The following is a 23,157-nucleotide window of genomic DNA, read 5'->3' as shown; positions in this document are numbered from 1 at the left end:
ACTCTGGCCCCTGGTAACCTGTATTCTAGTTTCTGGCCTATGAATTTACTTATTCTAATTATTCTATATCAGTGAAATCAAACAGCATTTGTGCTTTTGTGTCTGGCTTATCTCATAAGTATAATGTCTTAAAGGCTTGTGTTTGTTGTCACATGAACCAGAACTTCATTCCTTTTCAAGGCTGAATAGTATTCCCCTGTATGTATATACTACCATATGTTTATCCATTCATCAGCTGATGATCATTTGAGTTGCTCCTGTCTTTTGCAGTTGTGAATAATGCTGATTGGAAATCAGTGTGCAAATACATTTGAGTCCTTGATTTCAATTCTTTTGGCTATAAAGCTGTAAGAAAGGATGGCCAGGACATATGGTTATTCTTTACTTACTGTCTAAATAAACCCAATCATTGAAGGAACCAGGTAAGCTTCTTCTTTTCTTTCTTTTCCCTTGGGTTAGAACTTCCTTCTCCCTTTCAAATGCCAGGGTGGATGGGATGGCCAACTGGACCAGAGCACAGGTTCCCTTCTACTTCTTAAGTAATCCTGGTTGGAGGGTGCCCTTTCCACAATACCACCAGAGGCCTGCTTGGGGTATGGTTAAACTGGAGAAATTGCCAGTACTATTCTCAGTCACATCCCATGCTTGGGAGGCTGTGATCCCAAGACACTGGAGACCTTCTTCCCATCTAGAGAGATAGGCATAGTGGTTTCCTGGACTGAAGCAAGAAGCCAGAATGGCTTTGACTTTTCTGCCCTGGTTGAAGGGAAAAGTAAGGACAATGTACTATAATTTTCACCAGGAGTAGTATTCTGAAAAAGGAGTGCCATGCATTTGAGCTCCTTTTCGTGTTCCTCCATACCCACTGAGAAGGGCACGACAAGACTAGTGGGTCAACCTGTCGTGCAAGCATAGCAGTTGCCTTTGTCTATACTTTATACTTTATATTTAATCCATTCCATCCAGGCGTTTGCATCTCCGTATCCTGTCCCTATTGCTATGGTTTGCTCAAATTTTCTGTCCTGCCCACCCTGACAACTTTGGGATCATTCTGTATTGGGGAACTTAACCTCCAGCTGGGTCTCCTTAGGCGCTTTCGAAGAGTTAACTGGAGACGGCATTATTGGTGTTGGGGACAGGACTTGTATCCTGAACCTTCCCAGAGCCTCCCCTCCAGTGATATCGGCCCCCATTCCATAGGTGTACTTGTTTGAGCCCAAACTGGATTTCCCACCTAGAGTGGTGATACTGACTTTGCCATTTTGATCATCATCGGTATGGAATTGCACTGAAGATCTTGGCAGTCTGATGGAGGGTTTCCTTTGTAAAAGGTTATTTTTTTCTTTAATGGCCTCTAGGTCTGTGTAATGAATCCCGTGTTCACAGTCCACCCTTGAAACTGGGTAGTCCAACATACATCATCTCAGGAGGGGCAAGGAGAGTCTCGACTATAACATCCCCCTACTGGTTCTGGACACAAGTACTTGTTTTCCTCACTCAACTGCCATTGATTCATTAAGTCTCCACAGTCTGTTTCTAGGCAAGCATCAAATGTTAGGCCTGGAAGACAGGACACCTTTCCCCCAATATTTCAGAAAGCCTCTCTCACCCCAAACCATGCCAGTATGGCATCTCCTTTACCTTCCATCAGCTTCCCTCTTGCGATAACCTCCCATTACTCAGCCTCCACTCTTCGGCAAATGCATTCTTGTGTAAACTTCCCTTATTTACTGTATGCCCTCTGATATTAAACGTGCCCAAGGCAGCATTTAAATTTTAAACTTTACCAATGGAAAGCTGCCGACTCCAAACATAGCCCCCTATTTCTGAAAACTAGCCAATAGAGACCTGCCTAACCCTTGTTCCCAACTCCCTAACCCTAAGCCTTAAAAACCCTATCCCCTGCCACCTCGGGGCAGCCATTTTTCTCTCTCTCTCTCAAAATGCTTCCTGGATGACTCTGTTTTTCCCTGAAATAAAGCCTTTGCCTGAACTCTTTTGTCCCACCTCCTTCCTGGTGAGTTTGTTAAGTTTGTTTTCATCGAACTATACAGTTTGGGACTTTAAACCTTCAGTTACATTCACCACTAATCTAGTGGGGCTTGTTGCATTCCCAATTTGGAACATTATGACTAGCGTGATTATTCTCATTTTCAAATTGGACCTCAGATCTCTCATATGTCTTCCTTGGGTAAGACTCTCCTTTGGCCAGGATCACTATTAACTATGTTAGATTAAAACACAGAATTCAACCCCCCAAATCCAAAAACCCCTTCCACCTCCCAACTATTATCTCTTCAATGTAATTTTTAAAGGGTCCAAAGTTGGAGTTATTTCCCAGGAATCCCAGACTGCGTTGTTGGGTACTTATCATCCAGATCAAATACTGGTCCTTCCACTTGGGTGTAGTGAGTCCAGCCTTTTTCTACTGTCCAGATGGCCATTTCAGTTGTCAAAATAATTGGATAGGGCCCTTCCCAGGCCGGTTGGAATTCAGACTCTTTCCATGATTTGATGAGGACCCAACTGCTGGGTTGGTGTTGATGGACAGCAAATTTAAGAGGTGGGGTCTGGGCCAGCAAGCCAAGGTGCCTGAGGGATGACAGAGTAGAGGACAAAACCAGTGCATAAGACATGAGAAGTCCTTTGCAAAGTCAGCTACTGGCATGGTCTATCCTAAGGCAAAATTCTCCTCTGGCTCTGGACCTGTAAAACTCAGAAGTAACTTGTTGCCAACATACAAAGGAGGGACAGTCATAGGATAAATACCCTGTTTTCTATGAGGAGAAATTGGAAGGAACACATGGGTCACCAGACCCAAGCGGTTTTGAAAAAAACCTGCAGGGCAAAGTCTATTAGATTTCAAAGTGTGAGAGTCATTGATCCTCAGGGCCTTAGAAAGTGGCCTTCCAAGGGCCTATGCAGTGGCCGGCTTCTCTCCAAATGCAACCTTGGAGGACACTGAAGAGACCACCTTTTTCTCAGCTCCACCCTCTCCAAGCATCGGGCTGCATCTGGGCTCTTTGCTATTTCTGGGCACATGCTCAACGCCTCCATGTGGTGGCAGCCAGGCTCTCCCCAACCCCCAAGGAATGTGCTGCACCTTCTCCAAGGCCTGAGGCAGCACAACTCCTCCACAGCAAGGAGGTGGAAGGCCCACCCTCTGCCCCCTGGGCAAACTCACCCACTCTAAGTATCCGGTGGGTCTGCTCTTCTGCCCAAGGCTTCCTGACCTCTTTAGCTTCCACAGTTCCACGTCTAAAGTTATTTCACCTTCACATTGTCCCCCTTCTGAGCCCCCCAGTCCAGACCAGCAGTGGCTCCATCCACACAGGCCCCACAGTGCTCCTGTTGGCTCTCTAGGTAGTAGTCTCGGATTGTGCCCATTAGCCAGTCCCATGGGTACTAACAGGTCCCTTTCCAACAAGTTATCCCCAGCTTCTGGAATGTTCAGCAGGCAGCTTATAATTTGGTTATCTTCCCAACAGATATTAGTAGGTTTGAAAATGGGGACTTTAAATCCTTCCCTTTTTACACCCCAAACTGTGAGAGAGCTAACAGAGAATTTGATCCCCTTTGGGATGTGGTTCACAGAAGATGGAGCTGCCTCCGTGTCTAACAAAAATGTAATTTCTTACTGATATGGGCCCACCTTCAGATTTACCAAAGGCTCCAGGTGGGTTCTTGAGATGAGGAGCCTTTGACCCTCCTAATCCTCAAAATTCATCAGGGGTATTACCTGACCTTTTTTTAAACTCAGGCATTCACTTTTGAAATGACCAGGTTTCCCACAGTGATGACACTCTACTGAGTCCTGTGTCCTCCACACGCCTTTGTCCCCTTTGGCTCAGACTGTTTCTCTATCTCACCTCTGCCTGTCTCCTCCCTGCTTTATCTCTAATCTCTTCTTGACCATGTGGCTGACCATGCTCAATATGACTTCAGCTTGTTGTTTCTGCTTTTCCTCTTCCTTTCTCACAAACACCTTCTGAGACTCTTATAATCTCTCCTAGTGGTTTATCCATCTACCATCTATTTTCTGATCTTTTTCTGAAAAAGACCCCTTTACATCCTTGGGCCATAGGACAATCAAGGTCCATTCTTGAGTATTTCCTCATCTGGTCCCTCAACCTTTGCAGGCAAGTGAGGGAGTTTTGTCTAAGTTCATTCCTCAAAACGTAATACCCAATAAGATTTTGTTGGAAAAAATGCATAGAATATGTGGCTCAATGTCCAAGAGATTATTTGAGGTTTTTGGTTCCCAAATAAAGTCTTCTGTTTAACCAAGAATCCCTTGTATCTCTTTTAATCATCCAACCTCTCCTTGGCTCAGCTACTTGCCCAAATAAATCAGAAAACAGACATCTTTTCTGCCACCTGAAATAATGCCAACATTATTCCCCAGAAGTAGTTGGCAGGTCCTGTCAGGAGACATCACAATTCCTGCACTGACACTTTCATCAAGACTGAACTCCTACAGGAAAATGCTCCCACATCAAGATAGCTTTATGCACCCATTTGCTTCACTCTTACTGGTAGCAAGTCTGCAAGTCCTGCATTTGGCAAAGGGATTTGTTATAGAAAAACCCAGTCTCTGCATCAAGTGGTCATATACTACTTTGATGTAGTTCCATTGAAACAAAGAGACAAAATTAGAAAATTACCACAATATCAGTAACTCTGGGTAGCTTCTTCAAGTCCCTTTCAAGGACTAAAAATTACTGGATAGTTTAAGCTGCCTTTTTCTTGCACCACTTCAAAGGCTCTATTTAAGTTCTGAGATTTGGGTACACCCAATTTTATCCCGTGTATAGTGAGGTCTCTAAGATCGCTCATTTGTGACTTGCCTTCCTGATCATTATTATTCCAGTTGGGATCTACATGGGGAATTTCTGCTCTGCTGCCATTACCCTTTGTCTGGGTGGGTGCTGCCTCTCCTATTCTTTCATAGCTGCCCTCTTCACCATTCCCCTTTCTTTTCCCGTAAAGAGGATATTTAGGATAGACATAAGTTTGGACCAGGTATATAAGCTGGGCCCTAAAAATTTATCCAGTTGTTCAGCTAGTCCTGCCAGATCATCCATTAATGATCTCATCTCTTTCTTAAAGTTCCTTACTTCAGGACTCATCAACAGGGCATTTACATAATTGATTTCCCCTGGTCCAATAGGCATTGCTCGCAGAGTGTATGGGGACTCAACAGATCTATGTTCTTTCACCCTTTTTCCTCAGGAGCCCCAGAAATGGAAAATTCTGTATATTTTTCTTACATTGTTCCATCTCCTTCCTCAATTGTTGGTGGATTATAACAGGTGGAGCAGTTGGCCCTGATTGCCCCTCCAGCCATTGAGACTTCAATGGGGAGAAGCCAAGGGTAGGGGAAGGCTCAATAAAGGATTCCAGGCTTTAGCTTCTAAAGATTTAGCCTCTGGCTCTGGGGTTTTGGCCTTTGCAGGATAAAGAGGGGTCCCCGTTTCCTTCAGTCAACACATGGCATAATTAGACTTCTCTTTGGAGAAGGGCTTCTTTTTGTTAACATAAAGCATGAGGTTGGCACAAAGCCGATCCTCATCTGCCCAGAATTTTGGCCAGAATACATCGGGAGGTGTAATACTTTCCTTTTGTCCAAATGTACATTTTCCTTTCCCTTGGTCCAATCATTCTCAGTCCAATATACCAAAATTCTCCCTATGAATATTCCAAGACAATCTTTCTTGGGGACACGAAAGGATCCTCCTTCCCCTTTTCCCTGGCTGGCCAACTGACTCTACCCTCACCTGTGTTACTTTGTCTCAATACTGTCTCCCATTATCTGACTCTGGCCCTTTCCCATGTGGGAGAAGGGTACCACAGATTGCGACTCCACACTTGCTTGCTCAATGGCAGGCTCCTCAGAATTCTTCCTGACCACCAAAGTAATACTTAATAGTCTTTTCCTTACTTTGGTCCATGCACAGAGTTGCGTGGTGAGGCAGATTTTTCCCTTCCCTATTTCTCATTCACAATTGGTGGATCCAAGCATCTGGTCTCAGGTCCTTCTGGATGCCAGAGGTGGGCCCCCAACTGTGGAGTCTGAGACTGCTCGGTCAGCAGGGTGCACCTTCCCTTTGTCATCCCCAGAGGTCCACCTCTGAAGCCTCAGATCCTGGATGAGCCACAAATTGTTAGAAAGAATCCCATACCTGTAGGAGAATAAACGCTCACCCAATTGTGGAGAAGAAAAGAATTTATTCATGATCTTGCAAGAATGGGCACCCAGCCAAAAAATGGTAGCTGGCACACTGAGCAACCAAAAGCACTGATATTTATCTCCTAAGCCTAACCCACAGGTCCCTCCCCCGTTCCTCCACTGATAGGATAGTTCAAAGGTTACAGCCTATCCAGATAAGACTAATTCAAATTTCCCACTGAAGGTTCCTGCTTTACATTTCAATGACCCTGGTTGTTATTTATTTAAAATTGTTTCTACCTATTTTGGTGCCAATTTTAGGCTTGCATCAGAGGCTTACTCCTTCCCTACCTGCAAGACTGGCTTGAGCTGTCCTGCAGCTCTTTCCTGCACCATCTTATGTGAAAGCTAAACTTAATTTTACTCTTATACTATATAATGCATAAGAATAGCCTCCAGGATAACCTCTTGACTCTGTATGAAATTTCTCAGCTACTGAAACTTTATTTTGTCTCATTTCATTCTTCCCCCTTTTTGTCAAGAAGGCTTTCTCAATCCCTTGATGCTGAGTCCTGGCTCACCCCAGGAATTCTGTCCCACGTTGCCAGGGAGATTTACACCCCTGGGGGTCATATCGCACGTAGCAGGGAAGGCAGTGAGTTCACCGGCTGAGTTGGCTTAGAGAGAGAGAGGCCACAACTGAGCAACAAAAGATGTTCTCTGGGGGTGACTCTGAGACCTAATTTTAAGTAGGTTTAGCCTATCCTTTGCCGGAATAAGTTCCATAGGTTTGAACCCCAAGATCGAGGGCTTGGTCTATTGATTTGGTTGTCTCCACTGCTTGTAAGAGTATCAGAAATTCTTCCAAATGAGGAAGTTGAATATTTCCTCCTTTCTCCCCATTCCCCTAAGGGGACCTTGTAAATACTTCTTTGTTCACTGCCCAAATTACTCTGGGATTTATCCGGGCATCACACTAACCTGGGCAACCAACAAAATCTCATGCTCTATTCAAGATTCCATGTACTTACAGTGTTCAACTAAACTGACCAAACAAGTGAAATTAGGAAATGTACTACCCAAAACATAAATTTTGCACCAAATAAGCATCTCTCCCTTTTTCAACTTCACCCAGAAGTTGAAATTTTAAAATATGGATGATATCATCCTTTACCTAGTCTTCTGATATACCTTAGTCCTATCCAGATTAGCTTCAGTCATATCTCTACTCAAAAGCCTGATCAGTTTTTCAACTTTTTAATCAGTTCTGTATGGGGTACTGCTGACTTTCATAGCTTCAGAACTCCAACTCTGAGTTTGAGGTGTCACATAAATACTCAAAGTTTCTGGAAATGACCATGTTATATACCAACAGCTCAGTATCTCAAAATTTATAATTAAGTTACACCTCCTAAATATATATGACTGCTGTAAGAGTTTACAACCTGGGACCCTTTACAATAGGCCCCAACCTGATAACCTATGCTCTCAACTTCAATTTACTGAGTTTTTATTTTATAGTTATTCCATATGAGTGGGGCATGGTAATATTTGACTTTTTGTCCTGACCTTTCTTTCAACATACAGTCCTTAAGTTTCATTCACCTAGTTGCATGCCTCACAACTTCATTCCTTCTTGTGGTTGCTCAGTAGTCCATTCTATGTATACACCATAGTTCCCTCTTCCATTCCCAGTTGTTGTACCCCTAGGCCACCTCCATCCAATGTGGATTGTGAACACTTCCACCATAAACACCAGTGTGCAAATGTCCATTCATGACCCCACACTCAGTTCCTCCAGGTATATACTGAATCATATGGTTTCAGAATCATATGGCAACCCCTTCCCTAGCCTCCTGTGGAACCACCACACAACCCTCCAAGGGGCTGCACCTCTCAGTTTCCTTACCGACAGTGAATAGGTACATATCTTTCTCCACATTTTCTCTAGCACTTGTTTCTCTCTGTTCATTTTTAAACAGTTACTCACATATCATACAACCCAATCTAAGTGTATAGACATGCTTTCACCATCATAATCTATATGAAGATTTTCTTTTCTTCCACAAAGAGCCTATACCCCTTTCCCATGCCTCCCTGACTGTTGATATTTAATTTTGGCATAATGCCTTTGTTATATTTAGTGGAACATATTACAATGTTACTATTGACTATAGACTCTAGCTTGCTTTGTTTGTACTTTTTTTCATATGCCATCTATTTTCAGATTTATTAGCCTTTTATTTCATGTGTATATATATTTAATTTCCACAAAACACACTCTATCTTCATTGAAGGAACCATATTTCACACTTAAAAAAAATCTCTTTCACCGCATCAAGTGCAGTTCCTTGCATACAGGAGATAATAAAATTTTTTCGCAACATTGGTTTTCTATTTTTGTTTTGCTTCAAGCAAGGCATAGCTGTTATTTTATGACAGTGTAAGTAATTTGTTTTAATTGCATGGCGATTTCCTAAATTTTCCATTTTTCTTGACTGATATAAAACAGGCTTAACAATAAAGATAAGATTGCTCACTAAAATCCATTTATTCTACTACCTTAGTACTTCCTAGTTTAAAGCATCCCCCATGTGGTGTGGTTTAAAATAAAAAACACAACATAGGGTGATTAGGGATTCCATCTGGAGTTTCCCTCTAATTCTCCCTGGGGGCTGTGGTTTGCCATTTACAGGTCTCCACAAGCTATTAGTATCCATTTGCCAATCGCTGGAGAGACTGATCTTTGAAGACCAGGTCAGAGATGATCTTGTTTGCCAGTGGTTTCTTCTTCCTTGACAGACCCTGTGCCCGGTGCTTGGCTTTCCTGTATTCATTTGTTGGTACCTCCTGGCACATTGAGGCATAATTTATTTATATACATGCCTGCCTGTCTACAATGGGACCACTGAGTTCCTCAAAGTAGGGATCATGTACGTAGCTATCCTTCCCCAGTATGTGGGTATCCTAATCCTTTAAAGATTTCTATCTTTTTTTTTTTTTGCATGTAAATCTCTAGAGCATTTTAGGCCAGAAAAGAACTATGTAGTTTAATTATTTTATTCTGCTTTCACGAATGAGGTAGATACATGTTGTTTTTCTTTATCAATGTTCTTCCATCCTGTTTTGGTAATAAACCCCTTTAATCCCATCCTATGGGGTTTGATGAAGCCAGACTTTGCTGGTCTCCTGACTCCCACCTGAATCCTTAATCACACCCTCAAGGCTGCCTATAGAAGGGATGGTATTTGGCCTATGCCTGGCCAATTAGAATATATTGGAGCCCTGGACACAGTAATCATTTCAGAGCTGGTTACAAGATTCAAACAAGGCAAATCAATTTTCCTTAGATTTAATATTGAAACAGACTGACACTCTATTGAAATGTCCTTCTTTTATTCTCCCATGTCAGCTATACAAATATTTTATTTTCCTTTTTTTTCTTGTACACAGCTGTAGTACAAGTTTGGAATACTGCCCTTACCTTCTAAGACTGACCCCCAAAGCCTAAGTCTCATGGGGCATTTCAGGCAAAATGAGAGAAGAAGCCTGGTGGGCTCTTGGAGAGAAGAGGCTCACTTTTATAACTGACAGATTAAATTGAGAATGTTGTTGGGTAGGCAGAAATCACAGAAGCAAAAAGGAGAGAACGTCTGCCAGGTGACAGGAAAGCCAAAGACCCCAAGGATTTCTGGCAGTCAGCACTGAAATGCTAACTCTTTAGAAAGTAAGCCTTGCTGATATCTGGATTCTGGTTTTCTTCTAGTCTCAAAACCATAAGCCAATAAATTTTTGTTGTTTAAGCCAACTCCTTCTATGGTATTTATAAAAGCAGAACTGACACAAACCATGCAATACTGTGTAACCATTAAATATGTTGTGTGAGACATAGGAACATTTTTCTTTATGTATTAGCTGAAAATAAAAGCAAAATACAGAATAGGAAAAAAATTTTTCAGGTAGTATTTTAGTTTGTTGAAGCTGCCAGAATGCAATATACTAGAAACAGTGCAGCTTTTAAAAGGGGGAATTTATTAAGTTGTAAGTTTACAGTTCCAAGGTTATAGAAATGTACAAATTAAGGCATCCAGAAAAAGATACATTAACTTCAAAGAAAGGGCTGATGATGTTCCCGGTTTCTCTCTTAGCTGGGAGGGCACATGGAGATGTCTGCTAGCTTTCTCTTCAGCTTCCTGTTTCATGAAGCAACTCCGGGGGGCATCTTCTTTCTTCATCTCCAAAGGTCTCTGGCTGCCTGGGCTCTACACCTTTTTTCAAAAATGGTTCCCTCTTAAAGGACTTCAGTAAGCAACCCCAGCTTGAATGGGTGGAGACACATCTCCACGGAAACCATCTAATCAAAAGTTACCACCCACAATTGGGTGGGCCACATCTCCACGGAAACAATCAAAGAGATCCCACATAGCACTAAGGTATTAGGGTTAAAGAGCATGGCTTTTCTGGGGTCCACAACAGTTTCAAACCAGCACATTTACCAGGATGAATAAAGTGACTGATTGACTAAAGCTTGGTCACGAAAAAGAAAACCCCATAACTCTAAAGAGCTGGGTCAGTTCCAATCAAATCAGAATCTGACTGGCACCAGTCTTTATTATTATTTTTATCTCTCTAGAAGCAAAGATGCAAATTATAGGGTGAAAGGACATAACATTGTCAGATAAAAAAATTATTAAAAACCAGATGCATAAGTGCTCATTTAGGCACTGCTTTAAAAATCTTTAAAAAATAATTTAAAGGAAAGTGTTATAGAGTTATCATCATATTTTGGCATCAAATAAAACTGAAATGGAGAAATTCAAACTGTTTTCTCTTTTTGACTAAACCATAAGCTATTACTTAGATAGAACCACTGGGTTAAAAGAAAATAACTCCATCAATCCAATTATTGGCAAATGTACAGAGCTTAACAAGCCTATCTGGAAACCAGTTTTGAGTAGTGTATAAACTTCAGAGGCTGTGCTGTGAGATCAATTCTATTAAAGAAGATAAATATACTTAAAAACCTCTAAGCTCTTTTTAAAATACAAAAGCAGAACCAGAGTTGGAAGGGACCTGGATATGCACACAATCTTCTGAAACATGACTTTTTTTTTTTGCATGGGCAGGCACTGGGAATTGAATACAGGTCTCTAGCACGGCAGGCGAGAATTCTGCCACCGAGCCATCATTGCATCACCCTGAAACATATTAACTCTACTTTTATGAAAACCAGAAAAAGTATGAATTTTGCAACGTATGTTTAATAGAAACAACCTTGATCAGTAGAAGACCATGCTTTTATTCCTTCAATCATCCATTCAATAAACATATATTGGATACTGCTTAGCAATACTTATTTTTTTCATTTTGTTCTGCAGCCCTATCTATCCCATTTGTTTGCACTGCATACTCAGCTATCTGCCAGCTGTCACTCTACTCTCCCTGGACAAAAGTGTCTAACTGCTAGCCTTCATTCTCCCCTCCCCCTCTCCCCCTCTCCCAGTTTCCCCATCCCCATCCTAGTCTGGGCCCCTCTGCCCAGATCTCTTGTATAGCCTGCATTTTTCTGTCCCTGACTCAAACGTCATGAATTAAGTTTTCAATAAGTGTAATAGCTGTGTATTGTAGGACGAGTAGTGATAGAATGGTATGTTGAGAGAATATTTGAAATCACGATTGTCCTAGTAAAGGCAGGAAGTGTCATCAAATTTAAGTGGTATTTGTTACCTCTGTACAACTCATAGAAGAGCGCTTTGGAGATAGGGGGATTTCAGAAATTATTTGAATGAAGAAAACAGGACAGATTTATCCTGAAAGAGTAGGGAAGAACAAGCCATACTCTAGGTACACAGTTAAATGTGGGAAAAGCACAGAGAATAAGAGAAATTTAGTAAAATATCCGACAGAAAATTTGCACAATTGCCTAATCCTAAGGCCAAGAGATATCCCATTCTTTTTCATTGCTTTTGGAGACATGGGATTGCTAGTAGTAAGTTACCACTTTGCAATAATATATGCCTACATATCACACATGTAATTTTATTTCAATCTTTGCAAAAATCCTTGCAAAGAATGAATCATTCCCATTTTCCTACGAGGAAACCAAGGTATAACTTGCCCAAAGTTACACAGCTATCAAAAGCAAGTCCTGGACTGACTCCAATACATTTGCTGTTTCAGATAATAGTATATATATTGTGCCTCCAAAAACTTGACGAGGGACTCTCATCAAGGGAAAGCTTCAATTGGGTTGAGAGTAGTAGAGATTATGGCTGAAATCACTTTGCATAGTCTTAAAACTTACAAAGTGGACAGAAAGTAATTTTAAAGGAAACTTTCCAAGTCTGTTTTAAGTCTAAGGTAAAGAGGGGTAAAGAATAAAAATCCTAAGATCAGTGTAGTGAAAAGAATGAAAAAAACACGAAAACTTTATTATGAAAGAGTGGATTTACATTCGGATCCTCATTCCTCATTCTTGGACCCAGCGTTTTTGGATTAAGACCCTTTTAAGCTATTAAAATGATCTGTATTCTTAAACACAAACTACTAGATACAAGCTCTAAAACGAAGCTTTTCAACTCTTTTCTCAACTGGGTTAAGGGCATATCTTAAGACGACAGCACGGGAAATAGAACAGTGAAGAGAGCGCCAGAGACTCGTGCAGGGTAACGGCAGTCCGGTGCCCTCATGTCACTGTGCCCACGCCGTGACCGATGTTAAGGGCGTCCCGGCCTCCGTTTCTGCCCTCCGCAGGAACGGCCCCGTAAGTGCCCTGCGGACGCGGCCCTAAGGCCGGGGGCGGCCGGCTACAGCAGGGCTGCTGGCCCCGCGTCGGAGTCAGACCGCCCGGGTGCGGACGCAGCCCCGCCGCCGCGGCGTCCTCAGGGAGCTGTCACTTTTCCACCCATACAACGGAGCCAACCCGGTTCGCACGGCGCCAGGCGTGGGGCAGTGCCCCAGTGCTCGCCTAAAGAGGTTAAAAACGCTCGAGGGGGATCACGGAGGCCTAAGGAGACTGGCTGTCCCCTACGGTCGGACGACCCCCTGCTCCAGGCTGTTTCCACGCGTCCGGTCTTCCTGCCCCTCACCCTAGCTAGGCCCCGGCGCCCAGCGTGCCGCCCGCCCCACCGCCGGCACCCGTCGTGTCCTGGGTGCTCTTCCATTCACCAGCCTCGACGCCTGACGGGCCAGACGAACGGCCGACGAGGGTTCCCGGTGTCCCGGCCGCGTTTCTTCGCCGCTTCCAGCCGCACGCTGCATTTCTCGGGCAGGCTGTTCCGAGCGCGCCCTCTAATCCGGGCTTAGGAGGTGCGCCTTGGGCGCCGGCCCCCAGCGCGCCCCCGCGTCGCCTGCGCGCCCCCGCGCCTCCCCCGGCGCGTCCCGTAGCGCGCGTGGCTGTGAGGGACGTTACCGTTTGAATGTCCCCGCACGGCGGGGCGCTGGGCGGCGCGGACCCGCCCCGGAAGCCTGCGGGCCCCTTCCCGCCAGCCGCTGGCGCGGCCCAACTAGGGGTCCCCGCGGGCCGACGGGAAGGCCGGCCGGGCGCTGGGCCGAGCGTCCCGGGGCGGGAAGTGCCGGCCGCCGCTCGCTCCCCGCGGCTCTCTGCCCTGCCCCGGCCACGCCCAGTTGGCGGGCCCGCTCGACGGTTGCCCCAGGGCCAGATTTTGAATTGAGAGGCCGGGCCTCGGAGCCGCAGGAGCGCGCCGGCGGCTCGCCATTGGCCGGCGGCGGTCACGTGCCGCCCCCCCTCCGGGTGCGCCGGCCATGTTGGAGAGCGCGGCGCCGTGGCCCGCGCCACCTCCGCCCCCCCGCCGCTCAGCGCAGCCTGTGAGGAAACAAAGTGCTGCGGGCGGGAGACTCGGCGGCAGCGGCGCGCGGACTCTGCTCGGCCCCCGGCTCACCCTCCCCTCGCGTTCTCCCGTGCGTGTGCGCGTCTGCGGGTTTGCTCGCAAAGGGCATTTTGCGATTTATTGATCGGTCTGTGATCCTCTCCCTTCGCCCTTTGTGCTGCTGCCCGGCTCCCGCCATCCCAGGTGCTTCTTCCTCCCCCACGCCTTCTGCACGCGAGGGCGGGTCTCCGGCTTGCACCTCCGGTACCACTCTGCCCCCTGCCACCCGCTCCGTGTCCCGCTTTGCCCGTGGCCTCCCGGCTCCGTCCTCCCACCCGGTTGCTGCATCCGATCGCCCCTCCGCCCGCCATGGCGACCGCGACCCCCGTGCCGCCGCGGGCCGGCAGCCGAGCCGGCGGCCCCGCCACGCCGCTGAGCCCCACGAGGCTGTCGCGGCTGCAGGAGAAGGAGGAGCTGCGCGAGCTCAACGACCGGCTGGCCGTGTACATCGACAAGGTGCGCAGCCTGGAGACGGAAAACAGCGCGCTGCAGCTGCAGGTGACGGAGCGCGAGGAGGTGCGCGGCCGCGAGCTCACCGGCCTCAAGGTACTCTACGAGACCGAGCTGGCCGACGCGCGCCGCGCGCTCGACGACACGGCCCGCGAGCGCGCCAAGCTCCAGATCGAGCTGGGCAAGTTCAAGGCCGAGCACGACCAGCTGCTGCTCAAGTGAGTGCGCGGGGAGAGGCCGGGGGTTTCCGCCCGCAGGAGGAAGAGCGAGGGTCTGGGGGCCTGCGCCCTCGGAAGGGCCAGTATCTACGGCTTTGGAAGGGAGAAGGAATATGGTGTTCCGTGGTTGGGGGTGGGGGCGCGGGGAACTCGGTTGTGGCGGTGCCAGTGCGGGGCTGCGCATGTGCTCCGCCTGCCCACCCAGCGGGAGCGGGCGACGCGAGCGCCCCTCAGGCCCTGGCTGGCGGCGGTCTCCACGGCGGGGAAGGCGATCCCGCGGCCCGGTGAGACCGGGTGCGGGGAGGGAGCGCCCGGCCTGACACCGCGGCTGGCGGGTGTGCGGCGTGAGGACTGGAGACCCAGGCAGCCCGAGAATGAATGAGCGCTGCGCGGGCGGGCGGAGAAAGGGGAGGGCCCTGCCGGAGCGCCCCTGCCCCTGGGGGTGGGTCTTGCTTTGGCGCGCTCGGTATGGGCCGGGTGACGTGTTGCCATCGTCCTGGGCCTGTCTTGGGCGGTAGAGGAGGGGAGGGCTCTGAACTGCGCGCCTTCTTCTTTAGCCGGGGCAGGTAGGATTTCCTGGGTCCTTGGCCTTCTGTGGATCAGAGCCCCGCTCTGCGCGGACAGGCGCAGTCCTCGGGCTCTTCCACGAGCGGGTCTCGCAGGCTGGGTCCACCGCTCCCGGAGCCGCGCGCCCCGCCCTCCCCGCCGGGCCGCAGGCGCCTCTCGCCTGGTCTCCGCTCCTGCCCCCCGCGTAGCGCGGCGGATCTTTCGGGTGGCAGAGAGGCTGCGGTCACTCCGGCGCCTGTCGTGCGGACCGACCAGGGCTGCCGAGAAGGGTTGTTGTACAAGCCTGGCGTCCTGTGGACAGAGAGAGCTTGTAATTCCACCTGGAGGGGTCAGCGCTTTTCGTCCTGGCCACAGAGATAAATTCGCAGTCCCTTGATGACCCTGCTTTGACTTTCTAATGAGCGAATGGCATAATTGTCATCAGTAGGTAACCAGCGTTTAGAGATAGACTAGATTTGGTTCCCGAATCCAGTGTCGCCGTTTCTGGAGGTACCTGATTTTGACTGTAGACTCTGTGTTTGTCCCTGGATGCCTTTCTGTTTGTATCACTGTGAATGTCCCAGTCTCTGTTTTTTTTTTTGCAAAAAAGAGGAGGGAACTCTTATTAAATACCAATAAGAGATTTATAAAAATACGTATGTGCAAGTGGTATATAGCCCCTTTCCAGAGGTATTCATGTTTAACTGTTTTTGGTTTTTTTTTTAAACATTTGTATTTTAAACAACAAACATACAAACATTCTTGATGTAGGAACTTTCTAAACGTAGTGTACAATCAGTGGCTCAGAAGGTTTTTTGTTTTTTTTTCCCGGAAGTGCAGGGTCCGGGAATCGAACTGGGTTCCCCCCCCTGGCGGGCGAGAATTCTACCACTGAGATACCCTTACACCTCCTGTTTTTATTTTTTTAAGCATTTAGTTCCATAACTCAAAATAATAAGCTTATTCTTGTTTATTCTATTTACCTACTTTTGAGTTATCCTTTGAAATAAGGATACTGTCTAGTTGCCATCTCCCAATTGTTTATTACTGAAATTCTTCAACTCTTAGATTCCATTGCTTTTATGTCCTGCCATTAGTATGTGTGTCACTAAGAAGAAAAAAACACCAAGGCCAACTGTGTAGGAAGGACCCCTTTTATTGGACACGTTCTGATCTTCAGCGATGTTGAATTGTGACATATTAAGTATATGCCAGTTCACTTTCTGGGTGTTGAGGATATCGAGATTAAAAAAGTTATTGCCCTTATGGAACTGGAGTACAGTAGAGGAGATACCCATCAAGCAAATAAATATCATATTTCAGCTAAGCTGAAGCATTTTGGTGCTAGTGCTTTTATGATTGTGTCTGCTGAAGGTTTTTACACAGTAACAAGACTGCCACCTGGCTGACAGCAATTGTAGAATGCTGTGGGTTGTAAAACACATGCTGGTTTTTTAGCAGGATTGAAACGTGAGAAGAATGTGTATTAGAACAATGAAATTATGTGTGTGATGTAATGTTAGATAGCAGATGCTAGGGCAATAAAAATTAAACGGATGGAGGCATGGTGTGGTTAAAGAAGGCCTTTCTGAGGGATTGACAGTAGAGAATAATATTTCTTGAGATGTCAAGTAGTGTGCAGGGATTATTTTTCTTAAGCCTGTGCCAGTGTATGTATACTCATGTTTTTGTGGTGTTCAGGCCCAGACCGAGTTTGTGTAAAGCACTGGTCCGTGCTGCTGCAAGGTGGAAAAACATGCCAGGCACGGAAAAATACTTAAAGACTTACGAACAGGACAAGGGCCTCCCATGGCGTGGTCGGGAGGCGTAGTGCCCCGCAGAGGGGCAGGAATATAAGGGGCAATATGCATATGATTTTAGAACAAAAACATTCCATATAGTATGAGGACACCGGGCCTCTAGTATAATCATTTAAAGGTCTTAAGACCTTGTTGTCTTACTAAGATTAATGTTTAATATACAAATACTGACATTCCACTCCTGCCCCTTTGCGTCTGTGATTCCATTCTTTTCCCTCCAGGTGGTTGTTGTCTTTCTTGATTTTGTCTTGATCACAGAAACCACTGGGTACTTGGGAGAGGGCCCAGGCTCGGAGCTGCTAAATGTGGTTACCTATATTCTCTTTTTTAACATGCCATCAGTTGTTCAAAACAAGCGATATTTTAATTTGCTTCATATTTGGATCATGGCTTTTCTTTTATATTTTGTTCCTAAATAACCTTTCATTTTTTTTATTGACAAGTGATGCCTTTCTTATGCCTTTAGCCTATCCTTAAACTTTTCTAGCCACTAATCATAACATTTATTAGGAGTCTACTTATTTTTTTTTCTCTGGAGCTCTCTACTCCTTAGGCCCGCTGTGTAGTTGACATCTTAGGAATTTATCTGGGAAAATATATTTTACTTTTTCTTTTTCTCATCTTTTTTTTTGTTGGAGAACATCCCTAAGAAACTTCTTAAGAAAGGATGGCAGGAGGTATACTTTCTGAGTTCTTGTGTGTCTGAAAGTAGTTTTGTTTTATCTCATTTTGATTGACAGTTGGGCTAGGTATAGAATACTAATTTGATCAGAACTTGGGAAATACCATATTGTTCCATTGTCTGTTTTTTAAAAAATATTTTTATTGTGAAATCTTCACACACATACAGTCCCTACATGGCATACAATTAGTGGCTCACAATATCATCATATGGTTGTGTATTCATCACCATGATCATTTTTAGAACATTTGCATCTCTCCAGAAAAAGAAATAAAAAGAAAAGATTTGTATGTCCCATGCCCCTTACCCCCCTCTCTCTCTCCTTGGCCACTAGTATTTCAGTCTACCCCGTTTTTTTACCCTTATTTCCCCCTTGCTCCATTGCTTTTTAGCATCCAGTATTGTTAATGTCTGAGGGTCATAGTTTTCTTTTTTGTTGGTAAATGCTTTTGTTTTTCCTCCCTTTTGGAGACCTTTCCCCTTTCCTACTTTTTTGAAATTGTATGGTAATAGGTCTAGATGTGAATATTCCTGGCTGTTATGAGGCCCTTTTCAGCTTGAAAGCATAATCTTTATTTAGTTCTGGGAAACTTTATTCCATTTTTTTTCTCTCAAATAGTTTTCTGTGCTTCATTTTCTTTGTTTCCTCTTGTTAGGAGTATTGAATCTTCTGGTCTCTTGTTTTCTCTGTCTCTCGCTTTTTGTTCTGAGATAGTACCGTGACTCTTTTCCAGCTCAGTAGTGACATTTTTAAAGGCAGAAACCATACTTTTAATTCCCGAGAAAACATTTTATTCAACTATTTCTTTTTTATTCAGCTTCTTCCTGTTATAAAGATGCAGTATCCCCTTTAATCTCTCTGATAATATTTATGGTTTTCTTTCTGTTTTTTGGGGGTAGGGTGATGCATTGTCCAGTAATCTAACCTGGGTCTCCCATGTGAAAGGTGAGCAGTCTACCACTGAACTACCTGTGCATTCTAAGTTTTCTTTGAACAGTTCTCTTCCCTTACTTGGATTCTTTTTTTTTTTTTTCCCCTTCATCATGTATTCTTTTTGTTGGCTAGACCTTTTTATTGTTACTGCTGTTTCTCCTTTCATGCCTGGTGATCCTCAACTTAGAAATGAAGGGCTGGGTGATGGCTCATTGTTACTGTTACTTTTGTTTACATAGTCACATGCTGTCTCCTCCCCCAAACAGAACAAATTAGGTTCGCTTTGTTAAGGGTGTGGGGTATAGGCTGTTGGCCCATTTGTTGGTGTCTGCAGGTCGGTGAAGAGGGGGTGCTCAGAGGGGCAGGTGCAAAACTGTTCTATTGGTTAATTCCCCATTTTGAGCCTGTTCCACTTTCCTCTGCACCCCACTGTTGCTTCTTCTGTGATATGCACTTTTATCTTCATTTCATATAGGAATTTGTTGAAATGTCTGCTAATGATCCCTTCCCTGTTCATTTTAGTGCTGTGGGTTTAGTCCATGGTGCGTACTTTACTGCTTTGTTGTTAGGGTGCTGTGGGGAGACTAATGTCTATGCCTAGTGTGGCATCAAGTTGAAAATCATTTATCTTCGACAATAATTGAAGTATAATTTGGGAGTTAAAGAAGCAGTGTTTTATTGTCCCTTTGGGTCCACTTAGCTTGTTTGTTTAAAAATGCCTTCTTATATTAAGTTTTTTTTTCAGTTGAAGCCGGAATCTTTGTAATTAGTTAGCATGTTATTTAGGTGGATTTAGATTTAGAAAACAGTATTGAGAGACTTAGCAAATTACTTGATCCCTTTTTCGCTCTTTAGCACACAACATAACACCTCAAAGGCAGAACTACTTGTGCAGACATTTGCCCTTCTGGAGAGAATGTGGCAACGGCTTCCTGCAGGTGATGCCTGTATCCACAAGGAAAATAGATCTCATGTCTAAGATGCAGTTACTCTGTTTCAACCCAAGCCTGGTTATATTTTGTCATAAGCTTTAAATTGGCATCAATTAAACTTTCAACAAAAAATAGTGAAAAGTTGACTTATCTCAGAATTTCAGTATTCTGGGTATTGTTAGGTTGAGGTAATGAAGAAATCTAATTATGTGAGAAAACTAGATAATAAAAGAGACTACGTTCACCAATCTTTCAGTGACTATTTTCTGAATCATACTTTTTCTTATTCAGTGATAAAACCCACAGTCCTTTATATAAAATCCTTATTGCAGATATATTTTGGAAATAGAGCAATTAAATTTTAAGAAGATAAAAGTATGTGTATATGGTGGTGTTCTAGTTTGCTAGCTGCCGGAATGCAATATACCAGAAACAGAATGGCTTTTAAAAAGGGGAATTTAATGAGTTGCTAGTTTACAGTTCTAAGGCCGAGAAAATGTCCCAATTAAAACAAGTCTGTAGAAATGTCCAATCTAAGACATCCAGGGAAGGATACCTTGGTTCAAGAAGGCCAATGAAGTTCAGGGTTTCTCTTTCAAGTGAGAAGGTACATGGTGAACACAGTCAGGGCTTCTCTCTCAGCTGGAAGGGCACATGGTGAACACGGTGTCATCCGCTAGCTTTCTCTCCTGGCTTCCGGTTTCATGAAGCTCCTCGGGAGACGTTTTCCTTCTTCATCTCTAAAGGTCCCTGGCTCGTGAACTTTCTGCTTTGTGGTGCTGCAGCATTCTCTGCTATCTCCAAATCTCCATTCTCCAAAATGTTTCCTCTTTTATAGGACTCTAGAAATTTATCAAGACCACCCAAATGGGTGGAGACATGTCGTCACCTAATCCAGCTTAACAACCACTCTTGAGTAAATCACATCTCCAGAGAGATGATCTGATTACAGTTTCAAACATACAGTATTGAGTAGGGATTATTCTACATTTAGAAATGGGATTTTGATTAAAACATGGCTTTTCTAGGGTCCATACTCCTTTCAGATCAGCACAGATGTATGTATGATGTCTGTACATCATATGACACCCCCGGTGGGGTTTGGGTGGTAATATTCCATCATGAAACAGTCATTACTTCAGAGAAAGATGAAAGTCATGGTAAATGGAGGAAAAAAGACAGACAAGATAAAAATAGCCTCATGTCCATTCAGGTCAGGTTTTTGCCACCAAATAAATTAATGAAAATTTTAAGTTTTAGAACTCTGGATTTAGGAAGTAGGAATAAGGAATAGTGGATCATCTGATTCTAGAAGTTGTCTTCTATTACTCATTTGGTTTTGTAGATATTAAAGCTCTAAAAGCAACATAATTAACTTGAACTCCAAATTAGGTTTCTGTTTTTGCTAGTTATGAATTAATACTTAGGAAAACTGATGGTGGTTCACTGGTACATAACTAATATGCTTGCTGTAGGATTTTTTTAAGATGCTGAGCAAGTGAATTTACTATCCCTTAGTTTAAAAATGGTTAAAGAGAGGATGCTCCAGGAAGCACAATTAATACCCAACAGGTCCTCAAAGCCATGTTTTTCAAATTCATCTTTAAAATATTGGACAGAAATTTATGGCTTTGTTATTTAAAGCAGAATTTTTGTCCTTTTTAAACAAATATCTCCAATTTTTATAATTTATTTTATGCAATTAGAGTTGTATTCTCCATAGAATAGTAAATAATATTTGTTGTGCTTTTCGTAGTACCTAGGGACCTGAAGATTCTTAAATTCTCTCCTTCCACCTCTGTTCTGGTTTGCTAGCTGCCAGAATGCAACACACCAGAGACGGATTGGCTTTTAATAAAAGGGGATTTATTTTGTTGGTTCTTCAGAGGAAAGGCAGCTAACTTTCCACTGAGGCTCTTTTCTTACGTGGAAGGCACAGGATGGTCTCTGCTGGTCTTCTCTCCAGGCCCCTGGGTTCCAACAACTTTCCCCGGGGTGACTTCTCCAAAGGCCTGGGCTGAGCTGCAAGTGCTGAGATGAGGAATGCTGAGCTGCTAGGCTGTGCTACATTGCGTTCTCTCATTTAAGCACAAGCCAATTAAGGTAAACGTCACTCATTGCAGCAGACACGCCTCCTAGCCGACTGCAGATGTAATTAGCAACAGATGAGATTCACCTACCATTGGCTCATGTCCACAGCAACAGAACTAGGTGCTTTTACCTGGCCAAGTTGACAACTGAATCTAACTACCACAACCTCCAAGTTTCACTTCTTGAAGGAGCATGGGTTTGAGGTTGAAGGATGAAGCCTACAAAGTATATTCGTTTGGGGAAAGCAGTGAGCACTCTTCTGCTTTTGCTTTACCAATACATCAGTAAGGAAACATCTAATGGAAATTTAGATTTGTGTGTTTTAATTTTAATTAAAAAAAAATGCATAGACGGTGCTACTCACAAGTGTACTTAGGACACTGGAAATGGGACAACAAAAGCATGACATGAGAAGTTAGAACTCCCTACTTAATTTCTTTTTGTGACCCGAGGCAGATACTTTACTAACTCTGCCCCATCTTTTCCTCATTTGTATGATTGAGATAAAGACAAGTTTTCTGAATCTCAAGAAGACTTAAGAAACGTAGACAGTTTTCTAGTTTTGTCATTTACTTGTAATAATGGATGGATTTTTATCCAAATTAGTAATTTGAAGAAATTAGGCAGCATACAGAAATGTAAATATGATAGACTTTTTCTTTTCTATTATTTTTCTTTGAGTGGAGAAGGAGGTAGGGGATTACTATGTATCTTGGGCTTACTATATATTTATTAGCCTGTTGACTTTCTGTATTTTTAGGAACTGTCCATAGATTAACTGATATATGCAGGATTGTCATATTCATATTCTTCAGTTTTCAGACTTAAAGTAGTTTTTTAAAATGCTTATCTGCCTTAGGGAGTTTTCTTTGTACATGGGATGGTTAGTTGAAAATAATAAAAATCTTCATCCCAAGTATTCCTTTGTTTTTCATTTTTTACATTCTGACTTTGTCCTGGTAAAAAGCAGGTTGGTAATACAGACTTAATATAAAAATGATAAAACTTTGTGTTAAGTACTTAGCTGTCATGATACTTCCTTCCCATGCTTCCAGAGGATGTTTGGTAGAGCAAGATATCTTTTGGAGTTGTTTATTTAACCTAAGGCATTAGAGGAGGTAAGCCTTTGGTGTACAAGATTCAAGGAGATAAACATACAGAATAAAAGCTAAAAACACTCAGAAATGTGCTGCTGTCTTCCTTTTTCCTCCACACAGTCTCTTATGTTTTTTCTCTCATTTGTTCATATGATGTTAGTCCTATATACCTGAGTCAGGGATCTTTAGACTTTAAAATAGCATTGTTGGTCAATTTCATGGACAAATAGAATGAGCCTCAGTTGTCACTTGAGTGATGGAACCCTGTTTAATTGAAGTTGCCAATTTTGGGATCCAAGGAAATTTCCTAATCAGATTTTAAATCCTCC

General features: G+C 44.0%; 1 protein-coding gene across 2 annotated transcripts in view; it reads left to right on the top strand.

Moving 5' to 3' along the window:
- Window positions 1-13,957: 13,957 nt before the first annotated feature.
- The window catches only part of LMNB1 (lamin B1), a 73,428-nt gene continuing 64,228 nt past the window's right edge, over window positions 13,958-23,157 (top strand). Inside the window, exon 1 of one of the 2 annotated variants that reach the window (XM_077138773.1) lies at window positions 13,958-14,726. In XM_077138773.1, coding sequence (XP_076994888.1) covers window positions 14,368-14,726 — 359 coding nt within the window. In that variant the 5' untranslated portion in view covers window positions 13,958-14,367. Of the gene's footprint in view, window positions 14,727-15,272; window positions 15,293-23,157 lie in introns of those variants that run through there. The other variant, XM_077138774.1, reaches the window with a different exon arrangement.

Source organism: Tamandua tetradactyla, chromosome 21 (assembly GCF_023851605.1).
Source record: "Tamandua tetradactyla isolate mTamTet1 chromosome 21, mTamTet1.pri, whole genome shotgun sequence".
Lineage (NCBI taxonomy): Eukaryota > Metazoa > Chordata > Mammalia > Pilosa > Myrmecophagidae > Tamandua > Tamandua tetradactyla.
Note: the sequence above shows the minus strand (reverse complement) of the source record. Positions and strands in the feature narration are given on the sequence as shown.